Below are 25,908 nucleotides of genomic sequence, written 5' to 3'. Positions count from 1 at the left end.
TGAGTTACCTGGTGTCTGGGTGACCTCCCGCAGGAGCTCAAACAGCAGCTCGAGTGTCGGTGGCTGATGCTGTCGAGGACAGTTCGACACGGCTGCAGTCAGCTGCTCCAACAGGAGGATCCACACCTGGATCAGTCCTGAACACACACACACACACAAAACCTGGATCAGTCCTGCACACACACACGCCACCTGGATCAGTCTTGCACACACACACACACACACACACATACACACACACACACACACACACACACACACACACACACACACACACACACACACACACACACACACACACACACACACACACACACACACACACACACAACACCTGGATCAGTCCTGCACACACGCACACCACCTGGATCAGTCCTGCACACACACACACCACCTGGATCAGTCCTGCACACACACACACACACACACACACACACACACACACACACACACACACACACACACACACACACACACACACACACACAACACCTGGATCAGTCTTGCACACACACACACACACACCACCTGGATCAGTCCTGCACACACACACACACACCACCTGGATCAGTCCTGCACACACACACACACACACAACAACTGGATCAGTCCTGCACAGACACACACACACACACACACCACCTGGATCAGACCTGCACACACAACACCTGGATCAGACCTGCACACACACACACACACAGACACACACACAGACACACACCACCTGGATCAGTCCTCCACACACACCACCTGGATCATGATTTTAATAATGATTTTACATGATTTTAATAATGTATTAGTTCATGTTCAAATTAACATGAACTAAGATTAATAAAAGAAGTATTGTTCATTCTTAGTTCATGTTAACAAGTAAGGAATAATTGACTAACACAGATTAGCATCAGAAGTGGCATTAATATATTTACAATTACATAAATAATGCTATGAGGTTGTTTTTTAATACAAAATTTAAATATGAAATTATAGCAAGTGAGCAGGTCATTTTATTGAATCCTTAATTAAATTGATTCATTAAGAATACGGATTCATTCGGTAACGTATCACCGCTGTGTATTGTTTGGACACTTGGTTCTGCTGTGGTTTCATTCTGAAATGTTCGTTGGCGAAATACAACAAAAACAAACAATATTGTGTCTTAAATGTAACTCACAATGTTAACTTATTGTTTATTTAAATTCCTAAACCTACACTTCACCATATACTAGGGGTGTAACGATACCCTAATGTCACGATTCGATACATATCACGATACTGAACTCACGATATGATATTATTGCGATACTTGCAATTGTAAAATGGGTAAAAAAGTTTATTAAAATGATAAATTTGGTATTAAATTGTGTGTGTAAATGAATTTGCTTGGACTTGGTGCCGGAAAACCAAAGCACATGACAATAGAGACACCAAAATAAAAATATTCATGATTCTGAAGCTGAAAACACAGAATTATTTTAGACGAAAATAATCACTGATCAGATCACTGACTAGATATAATTAAAATAATGTAGGCCACTTTTTACTGGTAACAAGACATTTGGCATTATCAGGACCCACAAATATTCCCCCATTGCATTATTATACATTATATTCAACATTCAAATCAAATCAAATCATTTTTATTTATAAAGCACATTTAAAATCAACCTTGGTTGGCCAAAGTGCTGTACAGTAGAGAAGGAACTAGACAAGACAAAGTAACAAATACAAATAAACAAAATAAATAAAAGTAATTAATTAAGAACCATACAAGTTCCCCTTCAGGGACTACCGCTGCGTGAAATCGCAGTGGGAACGCCCTCAGCGTGACGCGTCTGAAGCATGAATGAAATCAGTCAATGGAGAGAATGAGCGTACGGCGAGTGACGTCATCGACCAGGAAGCTATAAATATCCCCTGAGTACACAATACGCCAGCTTTTAGTTACTTCAGCAGCTCTGTGTGTGTCTGAGTCTGTCGATTGTGTTTGTCTGTTTTGTCAGGAGTTTTCACTATATATATTTTATATAAAAAAACCAATATGAGCGAGCAGTATAAGAAGTGTGTTCCCCCCTGTACTCGGTACATCACGGGTGGGGATTCATACCAGCTAAGTGTGGCTTGTTTGGGAGTGCAGCAATGCCCAGTCGGCTCTCGAGGGAGTCGATCGTCAGCATTGCGAGCGTTTTCCCTTGAGAACTCTGCGCTCGCGGCGATCGCTCTTCGAGGAGAGTGATTTGCTGCGAGCTCCCCGAGGCTCGGGTCCCGTTTCTGATGAGGCAGAGCGGCGGCGCTTGTCTTGGGGCTCGCAGATGGATCTCGCTGGCGACGTTGAGACGGGCTCCGCCCTATCTCAGCTATCTCCGACGAGATCTAGTGCCTCTCACCCGGCTCTGGAAGCACGCGCTGCGGCGGTTACTTCTGCCCGGGTGGAGGCACATGATGATGTTGAATTGAGATTTTCCAGTTCTGAGGAGCTGGATGTCGAAAGTTTTGCATCAGAGACACATTATACTGCAAATGAAGAAGGTTTGATGGATGTATTATCTCGGGCTGTTGAAAAGCTAAAAAAAAAAAAAAAAACAGTATCGAGTGGCCAGCTGATAGACAGGTTTCTAGAATTAAAAGCAATCTAGATGATAGATTTCTGTCTGCACGACCTCATCCTTCTAGCCGGTGCTTACCGTTCTTCCCAGATCTTCATACTGAGGTTTCAAAGACCTGGGTTAGACCGGTTTTAAGCAGAATTTACACAAATCAGTCCAATGCTTATGGTAACATTGTTGGTGCTAAATCTGCTGGTTATGTGACGATACTGTAGGCGGAGGAGACGCTCGCGAGCTATCTCTCTCCTGCTTCATCGTCTTCACTTAAAGCACCGGCTCTTCCACCAAAAAATAAATAAATAAATAAATATATATACCTCTGTGCTGGTGGGGAAGGCTTACTCGGTGGCTGGGCAGGCGGCTGCATGTTTGCATACGATGACTTTTATGCAGGCTTTTCTGGCCAACCTGCTCAAAGGAAATCTGAGGGGGGTCCCCGCCGAGAGAGACTTGCGTTCACCTCCCTTAAGGGTGCCCTGTCTCTCCCGGCGCCCTCAGGGGCCCGTCCTACTAACCCTGCCGAAACAGGGCGTAGAAGGGTCTGGCGAGTGCTTTCCCGAGGGACGCTCGCCGCCTCTAAGGAGGGCTCTAGTGTGTTCAGACCAGTCGTTCCCTGCCGGTGCGCCGTTACAGGGCACTGTGTCTGTCACGCAGAATGTTCAACCAGAGCAAAGTCTTTCGTCGAGTTCGTCTTCCAAAAGAGCACAGCAGAAGCGGAGTGTCACGTCTCGTGCCCCCCTGCAGAGAAACTGGAGGGACGAGGCGGGGCGCTCTCCGGCGCGGCCTTCTCGGGGCAGGACTGATCTGAGGACAGTCATTGTCGCCAGAAAGGCCGCGTCGAAAAAGTCCTGACGGGCTGAACGTCAGGACTCTGAGGGTGGTCCCCATCGGGAAAAACTTGAGTTCACCGCACAAAAACACGGTGCCCTGTCTTTCTCGATGCCCTCAGGGGTCTGTTCTACTAACCCTGCCTATACAGGGCGTAGAGAGACTCGGCGAGCGATTTCCCGAGGGACGCTCGCCCCCTCCAAGGAGGGTTGTGGAGTGCTCAGACCAGCTGTTTCCTGCCAGTATGTTACAGGGCGCTGTGTCTGTCACTCGGGATGTTCATCCGGAGGCCAGCCTCGAGAGGCTGGTTCCCTTAGTAGAGTTCCTGGCGGAATGGGTCCCCCACCCAGCAGGGAGTTAGGATACTACTTCATCGAAAAAAAAAAAATCCTGACGTGCTGAACGTCAGGACTCTGAGGGTGGTCCCTATCGTGAAAGACCTGAGTTCACTGCACAAGAACACGGTGCCCTGTCTTTTCCGATGCCCTCAGGGGTCTGCTCTACTATCCCTGCCTTCACAGGGCGTAGAGAGACTCGACGAGCGATTTCCCGAGGGACGCTCGCCCCCTCCGAGGAGGGTTGTGGAGTGCCCAGACCAGCTGTTCCCTGCCAGTACGTTACAGGGCGCTGTGTCTGTCACTGGGGATGTTCAAATCAGATCCGAGGACTGGTTTGTCATGATAGATCTAAAGGACGTTTACTTCCATGTATCTATCCTCCCTCAACACAGGAAGTTCCTGAGGTTCGCTTTCGGGGGCGAAGCGTACCAATATCGGGTTCTTCCGTTCGGCCTAGCACTGTTACCCCGAACATTCACGAAGTGTACGGATGCTGCTATAGCCCCGCTGAGGTTACAGGGCATCCGCTTTCTGTACTATATAGACGATTGCTTGATTCTAGCTCAATCGGAACAACAGGCGGTTCGGCACCGAGATGTCGTTCTTGCTCATATCAAGTGACTGGGGCTGAGGCTCAACGCCAAAAAGAGTGTTCTTTCTCCATTACAGAGAACCACTTTTCTAGGTGTAGTGTGGGATTCAACGACGATGCAGGCACGATTGTCACCTGCTCGTATTGCTTTGATTCTCGCTGCAGTAGATCAGGTCAAGCTAGGCCAGTCATCCACTGTAAAACAGTTCCAGAGACTGTTAGGTCTCATGGCAGCTGCGTCCAACGTGATACCTCTTGGCCTCTTGCACATGAGACTGTTACAGTGATGGCTCAGGACCAAGGGATTCTCCCCGAGGGGAAATCCGCTTCGCATGATCGTGAGTTTGCGACGGTGTCATCACGCCCTGATCATGTGGAAAGATTCTTGGTTTCTGTCCCAAGGCCCTGTGTTAGGAGCTCCTTGTCGTCGCGTTATGCTAATGACAGATGCCTCTCTCACGGGTTGGGGGGCGATCATGGATGGTCACCCGGCTCAGGGTCTGTGGGAGGACCATCATCGTCTGTGGCACTTAAACTGCCTAGAGATGTTGGCGGTGTTTCAGGCTCTGAAACACTTCCTCCCAGACCTAAGGGGCCACCATGTTCTTGTCCAGACAGACAACACATCGGTGGTTTCTTATATCAACCATCAGGGGGGTTTGCGTTCTCGCCCGCTTTACAAACTGGCACGTCAGATCCCTCTATGGTCCCAGGGGAAAATTCTTTCTCTGAGAGCTTTTATCTCCCGGGGTATTTAAATCAGGGGGCAGACATCCTGTCAAGACAGGGGCCGAGGCCCGGGGAATGGAGTCTTCACCCCGAGGTGGTGGAACTCCTATGGAAACATTTCGGTCTTGCCGAGGTAGATCTATTTGCTTCTCGAGAAACATCACACTGCCCGCTGTGGTTCTCTCTCAGCCATCCAGCCCCGCTGGGGTTGGACGCGATGGTACATCCGTGGCCGAGGTCACGCTTGTACGCTTTTCCCCCGATCACTCTGCTCCCAGGAGTTCTGGAGAGGGTTCGCCGGGACGTGCTCAGTCTCCTGCTAATAGCCCCGTTCTGGTCGGCCCGGGTATGGTTTGCGGACCTAGTGTCTCTCCTCAACGGCTCTCCCCTAGAGATTCCGATCAGGAGAGATCTGCTCTCTCAGGCGAGTGGGTCGACCCTTCACCCCCGTCTAGAGCTATGGAGGCTGTGGGCTTGGCCTCTGAGGGGGCCCAGCTCATAGATTCTGGTCTCTCGGCTGAGGTCGTTGAGACCATCCTCCGATCCAGAGCTCCCTCCACGAGGAAGTTATATGCCGCGAGGTGGAAACTTTTCACCTCTTGGTGTGGAGAGCGCCAGCAGGACCCAGTTAACTGCCCGGTTGGTACAGTCCTGGATTTCCTGCAGGACCGTCTCTCCACAGGGTTATCCCACTCCACACTGAAGGTGTATGTGGCGGCCTTAGCTGCTTACCACACCCCTTCAAGTGGAGGTTCCCTCGGGAAACACCCACTTATGTCTCGTTTCCTTCGTGTCACCTTGAGGCTGAGGCCTGCAGTTCGCACGAGGGTACCAGCTTGGGATCTGGCCATCATCTTAGAAGGTCTCTCCCTTGCTCCTTTCGAGCCCATCGAGGAAGTTTCGGAAAAGTTTCTTACTCTAAAGACTATCCTTCTTCTCGCTATCTCATCTCTAAAAAGAATTGGAGATATTCAAGCACTTTCGGTGGCTCCCTCGTGCCTGGAATTTGCTCCTGGTTGGTTAAGGCCTTTCTCTTTCCGAGACCAGGTTATGTTCCTAAGGTTCCAACTGTCCCACAGTTAGGCCTATAGTTCTGCAGGTTTTCTGTCCTCCGCCTTTTCTGACGTCAGACCAGGGAAAATTAATTTGCTGTGCCCAGTTTGGGTTTTGATGCTTACGTCCACAGAGCTGCCCTGTGGAGGAGATCGGAACAACTGTTCGTCTGGTTGGGTCACCTAAGAAAGGGTGTCCTGCATCTAGAAAAAGGATGAGCAAGTGGGTGGTCGAGGCCATCCCACTTGCTTATGGTTCGGCCCATCAGCCTTCACCTTTGGCTGTAAGGGCTCATTCCACCCGGAGTATGGCTGCTTCTATAGCTCTTCTTTCAGGAGCTTCTCTTCAGGACGTTTGTGATGCGGCAGGCTGGTCCTCACCGCACACTTTCGTTAGATTTTATTCCCTCGATCTTAGCTCCACTCCCGGGGCTCAGGTTCTCTCGTCGGTTTGTGTCTCCTAATGACACACGACGGGGATTTGGTCGTATGGGGATGTGGGTATTGCGTTCCCACTGCGATTTCACGCAGCGGTAGTCCCTGAAGGGGAACGTCCCGGGTTACGTATGTAACCCTAGTTCCCCGAAGGGACGGACGCTGCGTGTCCTGCCATACTCTCGGCATCCCCTTGGGTCGCTGCTTCAGTAACTTTTAAGCTGGCGTATTGTGTACTCAGGGGATATTTATAGCTTCCTGGTCGATGACGTCACTCGCCGTACGCTCATTCTCTCCATTGACTGATTTCATTCATGCTTCAGACGCGTCACGCTGAGGGCGTTCCCACTGCGATTTCACGCAGCGTCCGTCCCTTCGGGGAACTAGGGTTACATACCTAACCCGGGACGTTATGGTACACTGAACGCACTGGAGAAAAGATGAGTTTTCAGTAGCGATTTGAATTCAGCTACTGTGGAAGCTGATTTTATATATAATGGTAGGGTGTTCCACAGCTTGGGGCCGGCTACTGCAAAAGCACGATCACCTCTACGTTTTAAACGGGATCGTGGGACAGCCAAGAGATGTTGGTCTCTTGATCTGAGAGATCTGGATGGATTATGAGCAGTAATTAAATCCGAGAGGTATTTGGGGGCCTGGTTGCAAAGCGATTTATAAACAAATAATACAATTTTGAAATCGATTCTAAATCGGACTGGTAGCCAGTGCAAAGAACGAAGAATTGGAGTGATATGATCTCGTTTTCGGCTGCCAGTGAGCAGACGGGCAGCCGCGTTTTGGACCATCTGAAGACGTGAAATAGAAGCGAGAGGTAACCCAACATTTAATGAATTGCAGTAGTCGATACGTGTTGAAATAAAAGCGTGAATAATCGTTTCAAAACTATTCCTATTTAAAAATGGCTTGACTTTAGCCAACCGGCGTAAATGATAAAAACTGTCTCTGACTGTGGCATTAATTTGCTTGTTTAGCTTAAGACTACTATCTAGATAAAATCCTAAGTTTTTAACTTCGGAAGTAAGGTTTGGTGTGAGGGTATCGAGGTCAGTGCAATATCTCTCAGAGAGCTCACTGGGGCCAAATTGGATGATTTGTGTTTTCTCTTCATTAAGCAGCATAAAGTTGTTAGTGAGCCAGATCTTGAGTTCATGGAGACAGTCTTGTAGTCTCTTACATGTAGTGTTATCGTTATGTGTTATGGGTATGTAAAGTTGGGTGTCATCCGCATAACAGTGGTATGACACGCCAAGTCTACTCATAATTCGGAATTATATATAGTACTGACTTTAAAACTCTGTAAACATGACATTTTTCTCACACAGTCATTTTTATTTTGAGTGAACTATCCACAATATATATTGTTGCATTTTTGTATTGCGATATATTGTGAAACGATATGTTGTTACACCCCTACCATATACTGCAACTCAACCCGTATCATTTGTTTCATCTTGATATGAATGATACCTCAAAAATTAAATAATAAATGACCTGTATCGTCGTCAAACTCTGCTAAAACGCAGTCCATGCCCTCCTCGCTGCTCACGGACCTCTCCTGCGCTCTCATCGGGAGACTGGCCAGACGCGCTCCCAAAAAAACAGGCTTGGACGGCATCTTATAGATTCTGGCAAGCAGCTGCAAAATAATCCATAAAAAACACCAAACTACTTATTCTTTTTGTATGCAAAAATCATTGTTTGACCCAAATCCACAATCCAAAATGTTTGAAAGTGTGTACATGGTTTATGGACAGAAATGCGTTCATCTTTCCCACCTGTGAACATTTCCTCAAATAGTCCAGGGCAGGCAGGCACAGATCTGTGGAGCTGTATCCACTGGCATGAACACAGTCCCCGATCTCCTTATAGTCCACTTCTCCTGCAGACGATCACACAGCACGCCACGTTTACTATACGGTATGGAAGCTTGTTTCCACCACTGAATAACATTGTGAAAGATAATTGCGACTTTTTGTCTCATAAATGCGAGTTTACATCTCGCAATTCTGATATATAAAGTCATAATTGCGAGATATATAAAGTCATAATAGTGAGATCTAAACTTGCAATTCTGACTTTTTTTCTCAGAATTGCGAGATATATAAAGTCAGAATTGCGAAATATATAAAGTCAGAATTGCGAGATATAAACTTGCAATTCTGACTTTATTTCTCAGAATTGCGAGATATATAAAGTCAGAATTGTGAGATATATAAAGTTAGAATTGCGATATATATAAAGTCAGAATTGTGAGATATATAAAGTCAGAATTGTGAGATATAAACTTGCAATTCTGACTTTTTTTCTCAGAATTGTGAGATATACAAAGTCAGAATTGCGAGATATATAAAGTCAGAATTGCGAGATATAAACTTGCAATTCTGACTTTATTTCTCAGAATTGCGAGATATATAAAGTCAGAATTGCGAGATATAAACTTGCAATTCTGACTTTTTTTCTCAGAATTGTGAGATATACAAAGTCAGAATTGCGAGATATATAAAGTCAGAATTGCGAGATATAAACTTGCAATTCTGACTTTATTTCTCAGAATTGCGAGATATATAAAGTCAGAATTGCGAGATATAAACTTGCAATTCTGACTTTATTTCTCAGAATTGCGAGATATATAAAGTCATAATTGTGAGATATAAACTTGCAATTCTGACTTTTTTTCTCAGAATTGCGAGATATATAAAGTCAGAATTGCGAAATATATAAAGTCAGAATTGCGAGATATATAAAGTCAGAATGGCGAGATATAAACTTGCAATTCTGACTTTATTTCTCAGAATTGCGAGATATATAAAGTCATAATTGTGAGATATGTAAAGTCAGAATTGCGATATATATAAAGTCAGAATTGTGAGATATAAACTTGCAATTCTGACTTTTTTTCTCAGAATTGCGAGATATATAAAGTCAGAATTGCGAGATATAAACTTGCAATTCTGACTTTATTTCTCAGAATTGCGAGATATATAAAGTCAGAATTGCGAGATATATAAAGTCAGAATTGCGAGATATAGACTTGCAATTCTGACTTTTTTTCTTACAATTGCGAGATATATAAAGTCAGAATTGGGAGATATATAAAGTCAGAATTGTGAGATATATAAAGTCAGAATTGCGAGATATATAAAGTCAGAATTGCGAGATATATAAAGTCAGAATTGATAGATATATAAAGTCAGAATTGCAAGATATATAAAGTCAGAATTACGAGATATAAACTTGCAATTCTGACTTTTTTTTACAATTGCGAGATATATAAAGGCAGAATTGCGAGATATATAAAGTCAGAATTGTGAGATATATAAAGAAAAAACTTTTTTCTTACAATTGCGAGTTTATACCCACGCAATTCTGACTTTATAACATGCAATTCTGAGATTAAAAGTCACAATTACCTTTTTATTTTTTATTCTGTGGCGGAAACAAAAACTCATAATCAGTTTGAATTTTTTTTTCCCATATTCCCTTTTCTTTCCATTTTTCTACTAAATCAGTTATTGGTTTGTAATATATAATATCTTTAAAGTCCCTGTAAAGTCAAAATTTTGTATGTGTTCTGAGTTTGTCATATCGAAGAAAAATGTGTTATTAGCCACCCAGCCAAATTTGAATGATAAAAAAAGCCGGCAAGTACATAAAATAAGCTATCAAAATCTTGATAAAATGAGCAGTAGTCTCTGCTCTCAAACGCTGGGGGCGTGTCCGCTGACTGCGCTGAAACGACGCCCACTCGCGGTAAAGCTGCCTTTGCCACACTCAACTGTCACCCGCTACAGCCGGAATGGATGCTCCTAGCAGCTTATTAGGTTAATTATAATAATTATAACATAAGCACACAAACTTACACTCATTGGTGGGCACGCACTGCCTATGATGTCACCAGTTGTCGGCGCGACGGGAGGATGAAGGCCGAGGCGGGAGATAGTCGGTTCAGCCCCATTCACCAGTAACAGCGGATTATCAGTGAATCCCAGTTGTCTCCGACGAAAGTTTATAAAACTATCCCGTGTAAAATGATCACTACAGAGGCGGGTTTTGGTCGTGATCCTCAGCTCTTCATCAAGCTGGCTCTTCACAAAATAAATCCAACTCTTCTTGATGTGATCGTTTTTAGGAAATTTATATAAGGACACCGATCTGTTTTGTACATGATCGCATCCAGGTAGTAGCTAGCCTACGCATTTCCGTGACGAAGACATCACTAACTAGAAAACTCTACGCTGTAGTAACTAATAATAGTACTGACAGTAAATCGCGATTGAGCACCAAACTGATGCGAATGTGCACTATTTATATTGTTAGTAGAGCAGCCAGCCTCAGGGGCTCCAGTGCGATCAAGTAGGGTCGTGTCCAGGAGCTCAGGGGCTCCAGTGCGTCATAAGGTAGGGGCGGGGCCAGGAGCTCAGGCACTCCAGTGCGTCATAAGGTAGGGGCGGGGCCAGGAGCTCAGGCACTCCAGTGCGTCATAAGGTAGGTGCGGGGCCAGGAGCTCAGGGGGTCCAGTGCGTCATAAGGTAGGGGCGGGGCCAGGAGCTCAGGCACTCCAGTGCGTCATAAGGTAGGGGCGGGGCCAGGAGCTCAGGCACTCCAGTGCGTCATAAGGTAGGGGCGGGGCCAGGAGCTCAGGCACTCCAGTGCGTCATAAGGTAGGGGCGGGGCCAGGAGCTCAGGCACTCCAGTGCGTCATAAGGTAAGGGCGGGGCCAGGAGCTCAGGCACTCCAGTGCGTCATAAGGTAGGGGCGGGGCCAGGAGCTCAGGGGGTCCAGTGCGTCATAAGGTAGGGGCGGGGCCAGGAGCTCAGGCACTCCAGTGCGTCATAAGGTAGGGGCGAGGCCAGGAGCTCAGGGGGTCCAGTGCGTCATAAGGTAGGGGCGGGGCCAGGAGCTCAGGCATTCCAGTGCGTCATCGAGCCCCGTTTTAGACCCGCCCAAAAAATCCGGAAAATAGCAATGGTGAAAAACTGTTTAACGGTCTAACTCCACAATTCAGTACTACACAGTTCACAGTCTTTGTAATATGTTTTAGCGATAGATTTCTAACATTTATAATGTGTTTAGAATTTTATTTTTAAATTGCCTTTACAGGGACTTTAAGAATAGCACCCACTGTCATCACTCCACTATGTGTTCAACAGGAAACATTATCACAGTTTTTAATGCCTGTTTGTAAAAATGTACATTAACCATCATGAGAAATGCACAAGATTTGAAGTTTCATGGTTTTGTCATAGTATCAAATATGTCAATCAAAAATAAGGACTAAAACTATAATTTAATTAAAACAATAGGTTCAGCATATTGTTATCAGAAATGTAAAATAATCAATATAAGGCGAAGTCGAACAATATCTAATATAAAGTGCATTTCTAATTTAAAGTGAACAATTATCTGGTAATCAATAGGAGAAAACACGGTTTAAAAGAGCAGCTCACCTAAACCTTTCACAAACTTCATAAGGCACATGATGTAGTCAGTGGCCGCGTTGGCAAACACCTGAATGTTGTCCGTGTTAATGAAGGCTTCGAAGACATCAAACACAGGCGCCTGTGACTTCCCTGCATATAGAAAGAATGAAAAAGAAATGCATTTCAGATTTATTCATGGATGAAATTTCAGCTGCACGCTATTCACACTCCACACACACACACACACACACACACACACACACCACAGTAGCCGGAGATACTTTTCTGATGTAAGCATGGTGAATGTATGCTCTAAAATATTAATCATTGTTATAGGTTTATCAGTGTATTTGGGTAAAATATTAATCATTGTTATAGGTTTATTAGTGTATTTGGGTAAAATATTAATCATTGTTATAGGTTTATCAGTGTATTTGGGTAAAATATTAATCATTGTTATAGGTTTATCAGTGTATTTGGGTAAAATATTAATCATTGTTATAGGTTTATCAGTGTATTTGGGTAAAATATTAATCATTGTTATAGGTTTATCAGTGTATTTGGGAAAATAATTGGTTTAGAAGATGGATTTTTTTTTCATGAAAAAAAAGTAAAGTAACTGTACATATTTCTCCTACACTGTTGGCACCAAATAAAGTTGTACAAAAATTTAAATTTTCAAACAAGCTTCAAACACGTTCCCCATCTCTCATTGGTTGGACAAACACACAGCCCCGCCCTAAACTATTATTGCATCAGCGTTAGAAGCCGTTGCAAAATACACACCTGTAACCGTGAAGTCTTTATTACGCGCAAATTTGCTGTGCAATCAAAAGGCTATAGTTATGCTAATGAACAATATTACTTGAAATAATTGTATATTCAAGTAATACTATAAATAAATGTAACTATCGAACTACCTTTGTAAATGCATGTTTGTTGTTTTCATCTAAATGTGCTGTAGAAATATGCATGATGACTCTTTTATCATAATGCTGTTATTGACGCTTATTGATATAAAAGTGTATATATATATATATAAGTATATATATATATGGTATATAAAATTGCTACAGTTAAGGGGGTTTGCCCCATACAAGAACACAGTGAGGTAAAACCCCTATAATGCATGTTTTCCATTAATATAGGACATATAAAAAACATAATCAGAGAAAAATAAATTCTTTGCACAAATAACTAACAATAAAGTAAACTGCACAGACCCATAGAATATTCTCCTATCAGGTAATCCTTCATATCCGTTTTGTTTCCATGCACGGTTCTGAGAGCACTGAACAGCGGCCTCCAGCCGGACTGGATCTGAGCTGAGCACATCTCCACCAGCTCTCCAATGGATGTTATCACCTGTGTGCCATAACAGACAGACGCTCCCATTAACACACTACAGGGTTTACTAAATTGTTTGTGTAAAACTTAATTGTTTTGTTATCCTCCATTAAAAGATAGTTTTACAAGCATTTTGCTGATTATTTTTTAAATCTGATATGGCTTTTATGCAACAGTTAATTGTAATTAATATTGAGTAACTGACCAAAATCCACCAGTTAGCCTATATTTCTTCAAAATATATTTCTGCTAAATCATCAAGCTTTGAGTCACCAAGCAACACACAAACTGGGATCAGACTGGAACAGTTGTAATCGAAATTAATCAACACTCATTGCAAATCAGGTTTATTGGCAACATTTCCAGACTTTCAGCTGTTTGCAATGAACAAATAAAACAAAAGTAAATGAAATAGCTCAACACAACAAATGTTTCAAGTGGTTTCCACAAATTCAACTGAAAATGTAACTTTTAATGACTTCAGCAGTCTCAAAATTATTCAACGGCATTAATGAATATAACTTCTGTCAGGAACACTATGGTCAAATATGATTGACAGTTAGCATATAGTTTGGATTGGCAGAGTGATTCTGTTCTGGGCAAGAACTCCCTGCGTATCCATGCAGTTTATCATGAATAAGAGCAATAACCCCTCTTAGGGGAAACAGAACAGAAACAACAAGAATGTATTGCAGATATCATTAATTCAAGATTTTAATGTGCAACATAATTAGAGAGTTTAGTCTGATTCAGAGGGGAATCAGAAGGCCAAATCGTGACTGAGAGAGGTGGAGCTGGGGAGGGAGGAGGGTAATTCACTCCTGAGAAACGCCACAGCTGCTGATAATACTGAAGGAGCTTATATATGAATACAGTGATAGGCGTCTATTCCTATAGAGTAGGGGTAGGCAAGTTCGGTCCTAGAGAGCCGCTGTCCTGCAGAGTTTGGCTCAAACACTGAAAAAAACCTCACCTGCCAAAGCCTTAGTAATCCTGAAGACATTGATTAGCTTGTTCAGGTGTGTTTGATTAGGGTTGGAACTAAATTCTGCAGGACAGCAGCTCTCTAGGACCGAACTTGCCTACCCCTGCTATAGAGGATCAGCTGAGAGTCACCGATTCGAGCTTGACTAACGTGACCTGCCAGAACTGACGCTACGCTAGATGTTTGTTTAAGCCATCCTTCAGCGTGGTCATGTGATTTATCAGAATGTCACACCTGATCTTGGACGTCTTCGTCGCAGAGCTCCAGCTGCATGATGTGCTCAAAAGGTCTGAAGAGAGCTTCATTAAAATGAAAGTGTGGCAGTTCTGCCCAGCTGATCAAAACCTCCATCAGAACATCATGGATGAAGGAAACCGCCTTCTGGGATACATGGCGCTCTTTATGACAGGCCGCCTGTAGGGGAAAAAGTCAAAGAAAAGGGATTTGGGTTATTTTTTTCTAACCTGGGCTTGACTTGCTAGTTTTTTTTACAACAAAAAAACCTCCAAAAGTTCTATTTTTGGCAAATGTAAAGGCCCTTTCACACCAAAAGTGAAATTAATAAGTGAATACAAATTCACACCTGTACAGTAGAGGGCGCAGCTCAAACAAACCTTTCAACTGTTCTGCCATTCTAGATCACAGAAAAATAGGATGCAGGAGAAGAAATTTTAACATTCTCTTACTTAAAGGTGCAGTGTGGGATTTTTAGCGGCATATAGTGGTGAGGTTACGAATTGCAACCAACAAAAGTTACGGTGGCCGACAGGAAGTGATGTCGTCGTCTGAGACAGCAGAGAGTAGCCAGTTCACTAATGAGGTTTCTTTACAAGGATAAATTAAGAAATTATGTTTACTTTATTATTCAGTAAAACTATATGCTATGCGAATATTATTGTTACTTGTTCATCATTGTGTCAGTGTTTTATTCGCTGAACTAAGCTTGCTTCCTTGCATGAAGAGCAACATAGTAACGAAACGCGTTTGTCCGTTTAGGGCTCCTGTAGAAACATGTCGGCGCATTTCAATGTATGGGAACCCGCGGTGTGTGTAGACAGAAACTGCTCATTCTAAGGTAATACAAATATAACAGTTCATTAAGTAAGGTCTTTATACACCACTGAAAACTTCTTTTTCAAGGTAGTGAGGAAACGCGCTCTGTAGCGCTGTGTGTTCGCTGTCGGCTTCGCTAGAAACATGATAACACAATATGTCGACCTCCATAGAAGGGGTCGCCCGTGGTTATGGAGATATAAATGTCTCATTCTAAGGTAATAAAAACATAACGGTTCATTATGCGAGGTCTTTATACACCACTGAAAACATAGTTATGGATCTTATATTGCATTTCTGTCAATAGATCCTCAGAAATATTACACAATGCACCTTTAAGCAATACAAATGTGATGTTTAACTAAAGGCATTTTTGCTTATTCGTACAGCTGAATTAGATCATCAAAGGTCAGCAGCAAAGACATTGTTCCATAAAGTAAGATTAAATACATAAAGTGCATTTCTGTTATTTAACATTTAATTATTGCAGTTTTGCATAATATTCCGAGTTTGCATTTCTCTTTTGAGGAATACTGAATCTGTTTTTGTGCAAGTGATGAGTACTGTAAGTGCAAGCTCACATTTAGTCTGGAACTACAATAATAATCATGTTTACACACAATGCCTCTGAATATACATATATTGTTCTGTTATGAAAGATTTAAACGTTATTGCTCAAATCAATTTCCCTTTGGAGAAAATTAATTGAATTTTTCCTTCCAGAATCAGACGGCTCTATTCATCTCATGTCAGCATAAATACAGAAAAACTGATTAAGAATGAAGCTGGTCACTCTGTGTGAACATCGACTTTAAAAAAAATGAAAATTCACCCTATCTATTTTCGAAATGTTAAAGATCTTATTCAGAACATTTCATCCGTACATATAATTAACATTTTTTTAAAAGGAACAAGCCACTGTTTTTTGAAATAGGGGTTATTCACCGTCTCCCCTACATTTAGATAGATGGGCAAACACATTTTTTTCTCAGTGCATGCATTGTCTTAAGCCTTGTTTATACTCGACGCATCCGCACGAGCGCGAGTCTCCACTGACTGCGCGCGCACCTCTCCAAACGGACGAGGCATTTAGGCCGTGTGTCCACCAAAGCGTTTTTTCACGCAGCTGGCGTAAAATTCCAATTGTTTTCAATGGGAGCGCCGCGTTTTTTAAACGCCATGAGCGTAACGAGGCGCTGAGCGAGTATTTAACGCTCAAGAGCTGAGCGCCCGGCGTTTTTTACTGGTCGCCGAGAGTTGAAAAATGTTCAACTTTGGGTAAAACGCTGCGCTCATCACTGTCACTTTTTACACAGCCGTCCAATCACAGTGGAGGAGGGGCGGGACAAATACCACACGACCAACTGTCACAACATTCTTTCTGTACAACGTCGTCTACCAGCAGAGCTAACCGAACAAAATGGATGAAAAATAAATTTTTAGTATGAAACAAAATTATCTGCGAAATCAGTTACAAGTAAACTGTGCTGTGGATATTCTGTATCATAGCAACGAATCGTCTCAACTGAAAAACGCAGCGCTGCCAAAACGCTCTCAAGCGCCCACGGCTAGGCGTTTTCAGCAGAGCTTCCAGCGTTTTCAGCCGGCTAAAAACGCTTTGGTGGACACACGGCCTTATACTTGGCGCGCTCGCCTTCATTCTGTGAAACGACAGGGGGCGACTCTTGAGTAATTCTCCTCTAAACAGTGTTGCCAGATGTACGATAATTATCTTATTTGTAAGATAATTTTGACCTCTGTACGATGTACGATCAATAATGAAAAAAATCCCATAATGTACGATAATTTCAGAGTTTTCAGTCGTTCGTCCAAACACACATCCTACCGCTTCTCTCTCTGACCCAGAATCATTTCGCAGGCCATCAATGCAAATGTCTCTGTGTATAGAAGGATCATAAACATGCTGGTACAGATGTACCAGTTCGGCCAGATTCGGCTCGAAGTCGTTCATCTTCGGATGCGGCGCCGCGCGCGATGTTACAAAAAGTGCAGACACCGCCAGACGAGATGGGGTCTTGCTCACCCAACGCGCACAACCGCCCACACCGCAATGACGTAATTTTTGCCGCACGCCCTTCGCGCTCTTGCGGAAGCGTCGACTATAAACCATAGACTGTAAAAAAAGATGGACGACGCCCCTTCGTTCTCTTCCATTGGCGAGAAGTGAAGCCACCATTGTCCCGATATGGCGCTGACATCTTGGGACTTGAGTCTGCGCAGTTGCGATTTCGGGACCAGACATGCGCAGTAGTGAGCAGGAAGTAAAGCCACGAAATCAACGCCCCGCCCTCACTCTGGCTGAATCAATCGTAAGCACACGTCTCTGCTGCAGAACAAACCATTATCACGGTGTGAAATAGTTAATTATAGAAATTTAGATATTAAATTTAAAGCTCCAATCTCCTCAGTCCTCCAAAGATCCCGAAAAAAAGTCCGTTGTTGCTTCAGTGACTACTTTGCTCAGAGAACCTGTCAATCACAGCTGTCAATCATGTACGCCACAGCGCCGTTTTTAAAGCATCAAATAACTAACTAAAAACAAACTTATTTTAAAAACAAACACTTGTAATTACATCAGCGTGATGAAAACTACAGTAAATGACAGAAACAATCTTTGGAAAAAAGATATGTGAAGTGTAATTTCATTGTTTATTTGGTCTCACATCCCGTTGAATAACATGGGGATGCGGGGTTTATGAGCTATACTAGGGCTGGCCACTGGGGGGCGATCGAGACGCTTTGGCTTCACTTTTCAGGGCTTGTGCGGCACGCTTGCTATAAACAAGGCTTCAGTCTGGTATGGTTCTGGATCTTGACTGTCTGAGACGTCACCCTCTTCGTCTCTCACAAAAATCTGCCATGTTCATCGCCATTCACTATGTCTACTGTAGGAAAAATAGCCAGGTAAAATTCACGCTGGTATGTTGATGGAAGTTGGGGGATTTCAGGTGTTGCCTGAAGTAGCAGTGCTTCGCCTGTGCTTCCCCCCCATATAGTCCAAAGTCAATCTCTGCCTAGGAAATCGCCTAGTCTTAATCTGCATTGCTATTTGTACTCGTTGTGAATAATCAGGCCACAAGAAGTAATTAGGTTTTTTTTTTTTAATTGTTATCACTTTTACTCATGACATGCTATCTGGCAACAAAGGATTTCATTCATTGTGCTAAGCTAAGCCAGCGTCGGCGCTGCCAGACTAAGACAATGCATGCACTGAGGCAAAAATGCGTTAGCCCACGTATCTAAATGTAGGGGAGACGGTGAATAACCCCAATTTCAAAAAACTTATCAAAAAGGACAATAAGTGTTTTTTCAATGGAATATTGAAGTGTTTATTATAAATGATTCATCCATGCACATCATTATTTATTTATTTTTTTGCCTTAGCCTATAATCTTGAATTATAATAACTTCCCCTCCCTGTTGCAGCGACATCTCTTCTCTTCACAACTTGTCACTCACATGAGATTCTCCAATAGCAAACCACAACCATCCAATCAATTCCCCACAGACAAAATCAAGTCAAAAAATTGTTTTCTTGTTCCAGAAGTCATTTCACTCAAACATACAGTATGTTAAAGAGGAAAAGACTTGCAACTTCCGTTTCATGCCGACTTTAAAACTTGCATTCATCTGCATCCACTTTTGAGTGCCACGCCCACTACTCAACATCCAATCAACAACCGATGCACAGAACCAAGTCCACGCCTTACATTTTTTCTTTTTCGATAATTCGGTACACTCGGATGTACGTCACAATACAGACGAAAAGATGTGATGCTTCTTCCATTTCATCGCAACACTAAGGGCCCTATCATACGAGCGGCGCTGCGCGACACAAGTGTCCTTTTGCTAGTTTCAGCCCGACGGCAGTTTTCATTTTCACGTCCTGCGACAGGTTGTTTAAATAGCAAATGCATTTGCGCCCATCTGTGGCCCATGGGCTGCTGGTCTAAAAACACACCCATTACTCATTAAGAGAATAGGGACAACCCTTTTAGTTCAAGTCTTTATTTTTTTGCCAAAACTACGCAACTCGCCTGGAATTCATTTTAGTGATTTGGCACACTCAAGACAATACAGTACAGTATTGGACAAAAATGACAACACATCATCAGACGTGACAAACAATAAAAACAGAAAATCAAAAATAAGAAAACAGATACTTGGGTTGCTACCAATGAGTAAAAAATAGATAATCAAATAAATCAGACAAAGTGCTAGTGCATTTAATGACACTGAGGAGAAGGACGTAGTTGTGTAAGCAGTGCAGATTAGGATTGTTGGTGTGAATTGAGGGACCTCACAACCTGCGGATAAGTGCTATTTGAAAAACGGGTGGTTCTGGATCTGATACTTCCTTGCCTTTTGCCTGATGGTAGACGGGTGAAAAGGGAAATTAGCGGGGTGCAATGAATCTTTAAGTATTTTCAGTCCAGTTTTAAGTAGACGGGTGTTGTAAATGTCACAGATCTTAGGGAGGCCCCGCCCAACTATTCTTGACGCGGTCCTAACTACCATATTCAGAGCAGATTTATCATCTGCTGAGCAGTTACCTCACCATACAGTGATGGAGAAAGTAAGTGTACTCTCTATCAAAGGCCTGTAGAAGTGGACCATTCCCACCTTGGACACTTTAAATTTCCTGAGTTGTTTTAAAAAGAAGACCATGTGCCTGGCACTCCGACCATTTTTCCCGTCCTTAAACTAGCAAAAGTGTATTCGGACTCGCCCTAAGTGCGCGTTAGACCATGAGCTTAGATCCTTAAAATAGGGCCCTAAGGATGTATAATCCACATGAGGGTTGTTTGTGTTCATACCTCCACCAGGTGTGGCGCCACCACACTCCAGGCCCTCATCATGTGCAGCAGAGGTCGACTCTTGCTCTTCACGATGCGAAGCATGGCCTCTCCCAGCCGGAACAGGTGGAGGGCGCTGCGCTTGTCCTGGGTTGACTTCGCCTCCCCTTTGATGAAAACACAATGAGGTGAAGGAAACGATGGGTTTTAAAACTCCAAAAAATAATCTATATTGTAGTGCCTTTTCAAGCGTTAGTGAAATAAGGTGCATAACCTTCAGAAAATTTGGTTCATTGAGGTCACCAGGAGGTCAAACTAAATATTAAGGCCGACGACGCACTGGCTGCGTGACGTGAGCGTGGTGTTTCTGTTGTGTGTCAGCTTCATGGCGGCTGCGTGGCGTTTTCTGTGTCTTTGCACACCAGAAACATGTCTGACGCGGCGCTGCTGCTAGGTGACGTACAGGGAGGGCTATCTCGGGACATAGGCGCCGTTCATATATATATATATATATATATATATATATATATATATATATATATATACACAATAAATATATAAATATAAATATGCGTCGGCAGTATAGACGGCAAAATAGGCTACAGAATATTTCGTTCTGTATTGACAGGAGCAATATTTGAAAATCAATAATTATTATTTTATTTTTTAAAATATGTATGTATCATTTATTAATATGTATTCGTGTCAAAATGACAAAAAAAAATTCCTATTCTATTTTGCCTGGAAACGCTTCCAACACGCTTGTGTGTCACATGAAAAATAGGCGTCGGTTATATTTCTAGCATGCATGCGTTTTCGGGCCTGAGACGCGTGTGTCACGCACGCAGTCTGCAAGCTCTAACCTGTTAACATGGGAGCCGAAATAAAAACGGACACGCCACGCAGTCAGTGTGTCCCCGGCCTAAGTGATCGGAATAGTTCTCGAATCATTTTATATTAGTTGTATATGAGACTAGAACTTGGTTCAACTCTGATACTAAAATCTGGAACAAGGTCTGAAAACCTTGAATATTTCTGACTTCATTATTTTATAGCAATAAACATTAAAAAATTTAAAAAAAAAAATGATATTTATAAAATGAAAAATAAAGAGTTGAATGTGAATGCATTGCAAATTTAGCCTAAATTATGGTATTCTATCGGTGGAAAGTGTACTCAGTATTCTCTGTGTACCTGGCATGGCTAAGGAATAGTCTCCGGTTTCTGTGACCGAATCAAACAGTTGAGACTGTGAAGCTTTTCTGAGCTGATGCAGGAAACCCACGAGACCCACGAGGTTGAGTTTACTGACGGCATCCTCGAACAGCCTGCAGGACATTCACAACACATACACGTTATACTTGCGGAAATAAACACACATGTGAGAGGAATAGTGATGGACTAATGGGTACATATACACTGCCGTTCAAAAGTTTGGGGTCGGTAAGATTTTTAATGTTTTTAAAAGAAGTCTCTTCTGCTCACCAAGGCTGTATTTACGTATTTGATTAAAAATACAAAACAAACTCAGTAATATTGTGAAATATTATTTCAATGTAAAACAGCTGTTTTACAAAAAGCTCAGGTTGCTGTTGCTCCTAAAAAGCTGACATCAGTTAATCGCAGCCTCACACATCTCTGTTATTATCAGTGAAGCTGACTGCACAATGAATCTTTCATAATATATAGCTTACACTTTGTTTGTTATTTAGAGGATTTGCCAGCTTACAGAATTCAGCACTGAACTTAGTCTGTTTTGAGCGGTGAGGAGAGTCTATCTTAAATGCTTCTGATTGGTCATTGCGTTCAAGAAATCAACACATATGTCTGTGATTGGCTAAATTGCTCAACGCTGCAAACATGTTATAAATAGAAACTCTGGCCTGTAAATCGTTTCTATTTTTTTAGTTGTTATTGTTGCTTTTCTGCAACAGATGAAAAAAATGTATTAGTTTGTATATGTTTTATTCATAGATATTTCTAGTTTGCGGGAGTCCCGCGAATCTTTTTATTCCCCCGCACACACAGAGTGAGTGCATTACCGCCCGCGCTCGCACTCGGCCATCAGATCTAGTCCCGCGCCGCACTCTATTGCGTTGGGAGTGCACGTCTATAGATCAAGAGCCCGGCCCGAGGATAGTGACGGGAAATATCGGCCAAGTTCGGGCTCAGGCATAGAATCCAAGTTAGAGGACTCACAGCCTTTCAACACGTGTGTTTTTTTCCCGCGCCGTGATGAGTCGTTCATGAACGATCCGTTCATTGCCTCTGTCACGCGACAAATCAACAAAAGACACGGAAGGTCAAGTATTAATGTTCCCTGTTGTAAATTACTTTTGACTGCATTATAATGATTTCTTAATTCAGAATATGATCAAGATTGCGTTGGTGGATGTGTTCGGGGAATTTGCCTGTTAAAAGTAGAACATTTAAAGCCCCTGAAATGACTAGAAAAAAGATTAGTTAATTTTGATGAACGAGATTGAACAATAGAGTCAGTAAAACGATCCGAACTTTCCATCACGGGCGCGACGTGGGGGCGTGGCAGCATCGACGATTCCATTTTTTATTTCGATTTTTGAGTTTGTGAATTAATTTCGATCGATTTCAAGTTAAAATCGAAATCGTGACACCCTAAATATATATATATATATAAAACCACTTGAGAAATGTATAAACATGTATCTAATTTTCACATCTCATGATTTTCCCTCGGATGTTGTTTTGGCCTTTGTTTTCTTGTAAACTCTAATGGGTTAATGTTTTAGACTTTGCATACAAATATGCGAATCATATTTGGTCTCTATGAATTCCAATCTTCGTTCCCCATTTGTTAATTTACATTACATTTTGTTAACTTTGTGACACAAGGGTATTATAAGAATCGAAGATTCTTTCTCTTAAAACACCCAATGAAATAGCAGATTCAAATGTGCTGTCTGAACACAAAGAGTCATAAAATCTCCCTCCAAAGGGACCACTTCGTATTGGCTCACAAACCCCAAGAGGGTGTGACATCTTCACCCCTTTTAAATGACTGATAGAGATCAGTCTCTCTCTCTTACTTCTCAAAAGTAAAAGATGATTCAGTCACAAATTAATCCCCTTAAAGATTATCCCGACGATCGATCTATGATAGGCATAATTGATATATTAAATATTTAATTATAATCCGTTTTGATTAAGTATTGATATACAATTGAGCTAATTTTAACCTGTCTGTAAAATATATTCTACATATGCAATTAATTATAATCATTTGTGTTAATTGCTTAAGTACATATATGAATGCAGATGCAGAGAAATATGATCCCTTTTTGGGAGATTTAACATGTATGATTACCTGGGTAAAACCCGTATGAATGATTATTAATTGAAAAATTACTAATTTTGAATACATATCCCCAAAGCCTGACCCAGGTTTTCGTTACACGGGTTAATAAAGGCCTTCTGAAGTGAAGCGATGTATTTGTGTAAGAAAAATATCCATATTAAAATGTTCCGGCCAAACGATTCCATTCACTGCCAGAGCCAGGACATTTTTTAATATAACTCTGATTGTGTTCGTCTGAAAGAAGAATGTCATATACGTACACCTAGGATGACTTGAGGGTGAGTAAATCATGGGTTAATTTTCATTTTTGGGTAACTATCCCTTTAATTCTGATTACACAGTATAATTAACATTATCCCATCTTGTTGATAACACATTCCGCTTAACTTAAAGTAGGACTGAACGATTAATTGCATTTGCGATAATATCGCGATATGATGAAACACGATTTTGTAACCGCAAAAGATGCGATTACACTGGTCACGTGTGGCGAGAGAAAAGCAGTCTGCAGATCAAGCATCAACTTGGCATGCTACGCATAGGTCTGGCATACAGGAAAGAACTGTTTATTTTTAATGTATGTGATATTGTGTTATTTATTCTCTCTCCAACAATTCTGGATCGATTCAGAGAATTTCAGAATCCAGTCTGAGCTTAGTTTTTAAACACAGATGCGTGATGACGCTGCACGTGCTTAAGAAACAACCGTATTCTGCTTGCTTCTAATTTCTCTCTCTCACACAGACACACACACACACACGACACTGCTTGAACCTTCCGAAAAATAATCTTTCATAAAGTTCGGGGTTTAAGCGAATTACAAGGACAGTGAGTCGCGGGCTTCATTGCACAGGTTTTGCCGCTTTGATGTTACTCTTGCAGTTGCGCGGTCTTGGCACCGGAATTTTCTTTACAAATGCTCCACAAAGGCATTATTTATGTCTTTTGGAATGCAGTTGGCTTATATATTAAAAATATAAAAATCACTGAGAAAGCTGCTTTCATTTTAAAAAACTTACGCGCGGTTTGTGAAGAGTGCTCGTGCATGCGGCTGTGAGCGACTCCTTGGGTAAATGTACTTGCATCTCAAAATGCTTTTATGACGCGAAATTAATGTAAACACGGTCAGTTATATCTTAACCCAACAAGACAAACCACATTTACAATTACAAAAGAGATATGTGCATTAGTATGAATGCAATTTATCGTATAGGGGGAAAATCACTCCACCTCTTGAATGGAAAACGTTCAGACAGCCTACTTTTAAATACTGAAAGCACTCTTTGTTTAGTGCTTGTAATGTTTTTTTTCGTTCCTCTTTATTTACTAGCTCTTATATTTTCAAGCTATATTAGTTTATAGCCTATTTAAAATTATTAACATGTAATTGTTTTAATTAAATGTGTCTATATATATATATATATATATATATATATATATATATATATACAGTATATATATTTACATATATATATATATATTTTTTTAAGTATGTATATTTACATGTATATTTATAATTAAATACATATTTTAAGTGTTATTAAGATTAATTAATAAGAAAAAAAGTAGATAGGATCATGAGCTGCCTAAAGATTCACATCCCTACTGTACAATGATTTATCGCTTGTCTTTGTCGACTAATACAGAAGGTAAAGAACTTAAAAAGTAATCGCATATTAAATCGCAATCGCAATATTGGTGAAAAAAAATCGCAATTAGATTATTTTCCATAATCGTTCAGCCCTAACTTAAAATCAAGTGTAAAAATGAAGGTGGGGAGGAATGATTGTTGGTTTGGTACCGGTCAGCTTGTGTGGAGAGAGTGCAGACGGCTTTGGCCACACTGGTGCCCGTGAGCAGACAGCCCCCCCGCAGGTCCGCCGCTTTCCCACGACTGCTTTCCCTCAGGAGCTCCTGGATGGAGAGCGGCTGGATAACGGGATGGCTGAGACCCAGTTCCAGCTCTGGACTGGCCTCTCCGCTCAGCTCCAGCTCAAGCTCCACGGCCACGGCCTGTGTGATGGCCATCGGAGGCTGCGAGCCGCCGTCACTGAAGTGTGTGTGCTCCAGTGAACTAACATACTCAATCACTCTGAGGAATATTAAAACAAACTCAGTTTCCGGTTATTTGATTTTGGATGTAATTTAAAGGTGCACTGTGTAATTTTTAGCCGCATCTAGTGGTGAGGTTGCGAATTGCAACCAACAGAAGTTACGGTGGCCGACAGGAAGTGATGTCGTCATCTGAGACAGCAGAGAGTAGCAAGTTAAGCAATGGGGTTTCTTTACAAAGATCAATTAAGAATTTAGGTTTACTTAATTATCCAGTAAAACTATATGTTATTGTGAATATT

General features: G+C 42.1%; 1 protein-coding gene across 2 annotated transcripts in view; it reads right to left on the bottom strand.

Annotated features, from left to right (window-relative positions):
• The window catches only part of arfgef3 (ARFGEF family member 3), a 103,515-nt gene that overhangs the window by 30,828 nt on the left and 46,779 nt on the right, over window positions 1-25,908 (bottom strand). For both annotated transcript variants that reach the window (XM_077224061.1, XM_077224052.1), the window contains exons 19-27: window positions 25,356-25,646; window positions 21,415-21,548; window positions 20,242-20,387; window positions 14,585-14,764; window positions 13,242-13,383; window positions 12,046-12,168; window positions 8,374-8,477; window positions 8,090-8,234; window positions 9-137 (exon numbers count right to left, since the gene is read on the bottom strand). In XM_077224061.1, the coding sequence (XP_077080176.1) occupies window positions 9-137; window positions 8,090-8,234; window positions 8,374-8,477; window positions 12,046-12,168; window positions 13,242-13,383; window positions 14,585-14,764; window positions 20,242-20,387; window positions 21,415-21,548; window positions 25,356-25,646 (1,394 nt within the window). The remainder of the gene's footprint in view (window positions 1-8; window positions 138-8,089; window positions 8,235-8,373; window positions 8,478-12,045; window positions 12,169-13,241; window positions 13,384-14,584; window positions 14,765-20,241; window positions 20,388-21,414; window positions 21,549-25,355; window positions 25,647-25,908) is intronic.

This window comes from Siphateles boraxobius, unplaced genomic scaffold, assembly GCF_051911475.1.
Source record: "Siphateles boraxobius isolate OS27281-9 unplaced genomic scaffold, OSU_SipBor_1 122, whole genome shotgun sequence".
Classification (NCBI taxonomy): Eukaryota; Metazoa; Chordata; class Actinopteri; order Cypriniformes; family Leuciscidae; genus Siphateles; species Siphateles boraxobius.
This window is presented reverse-complemented; position numbering and strand designations above follow the sequence as displayed.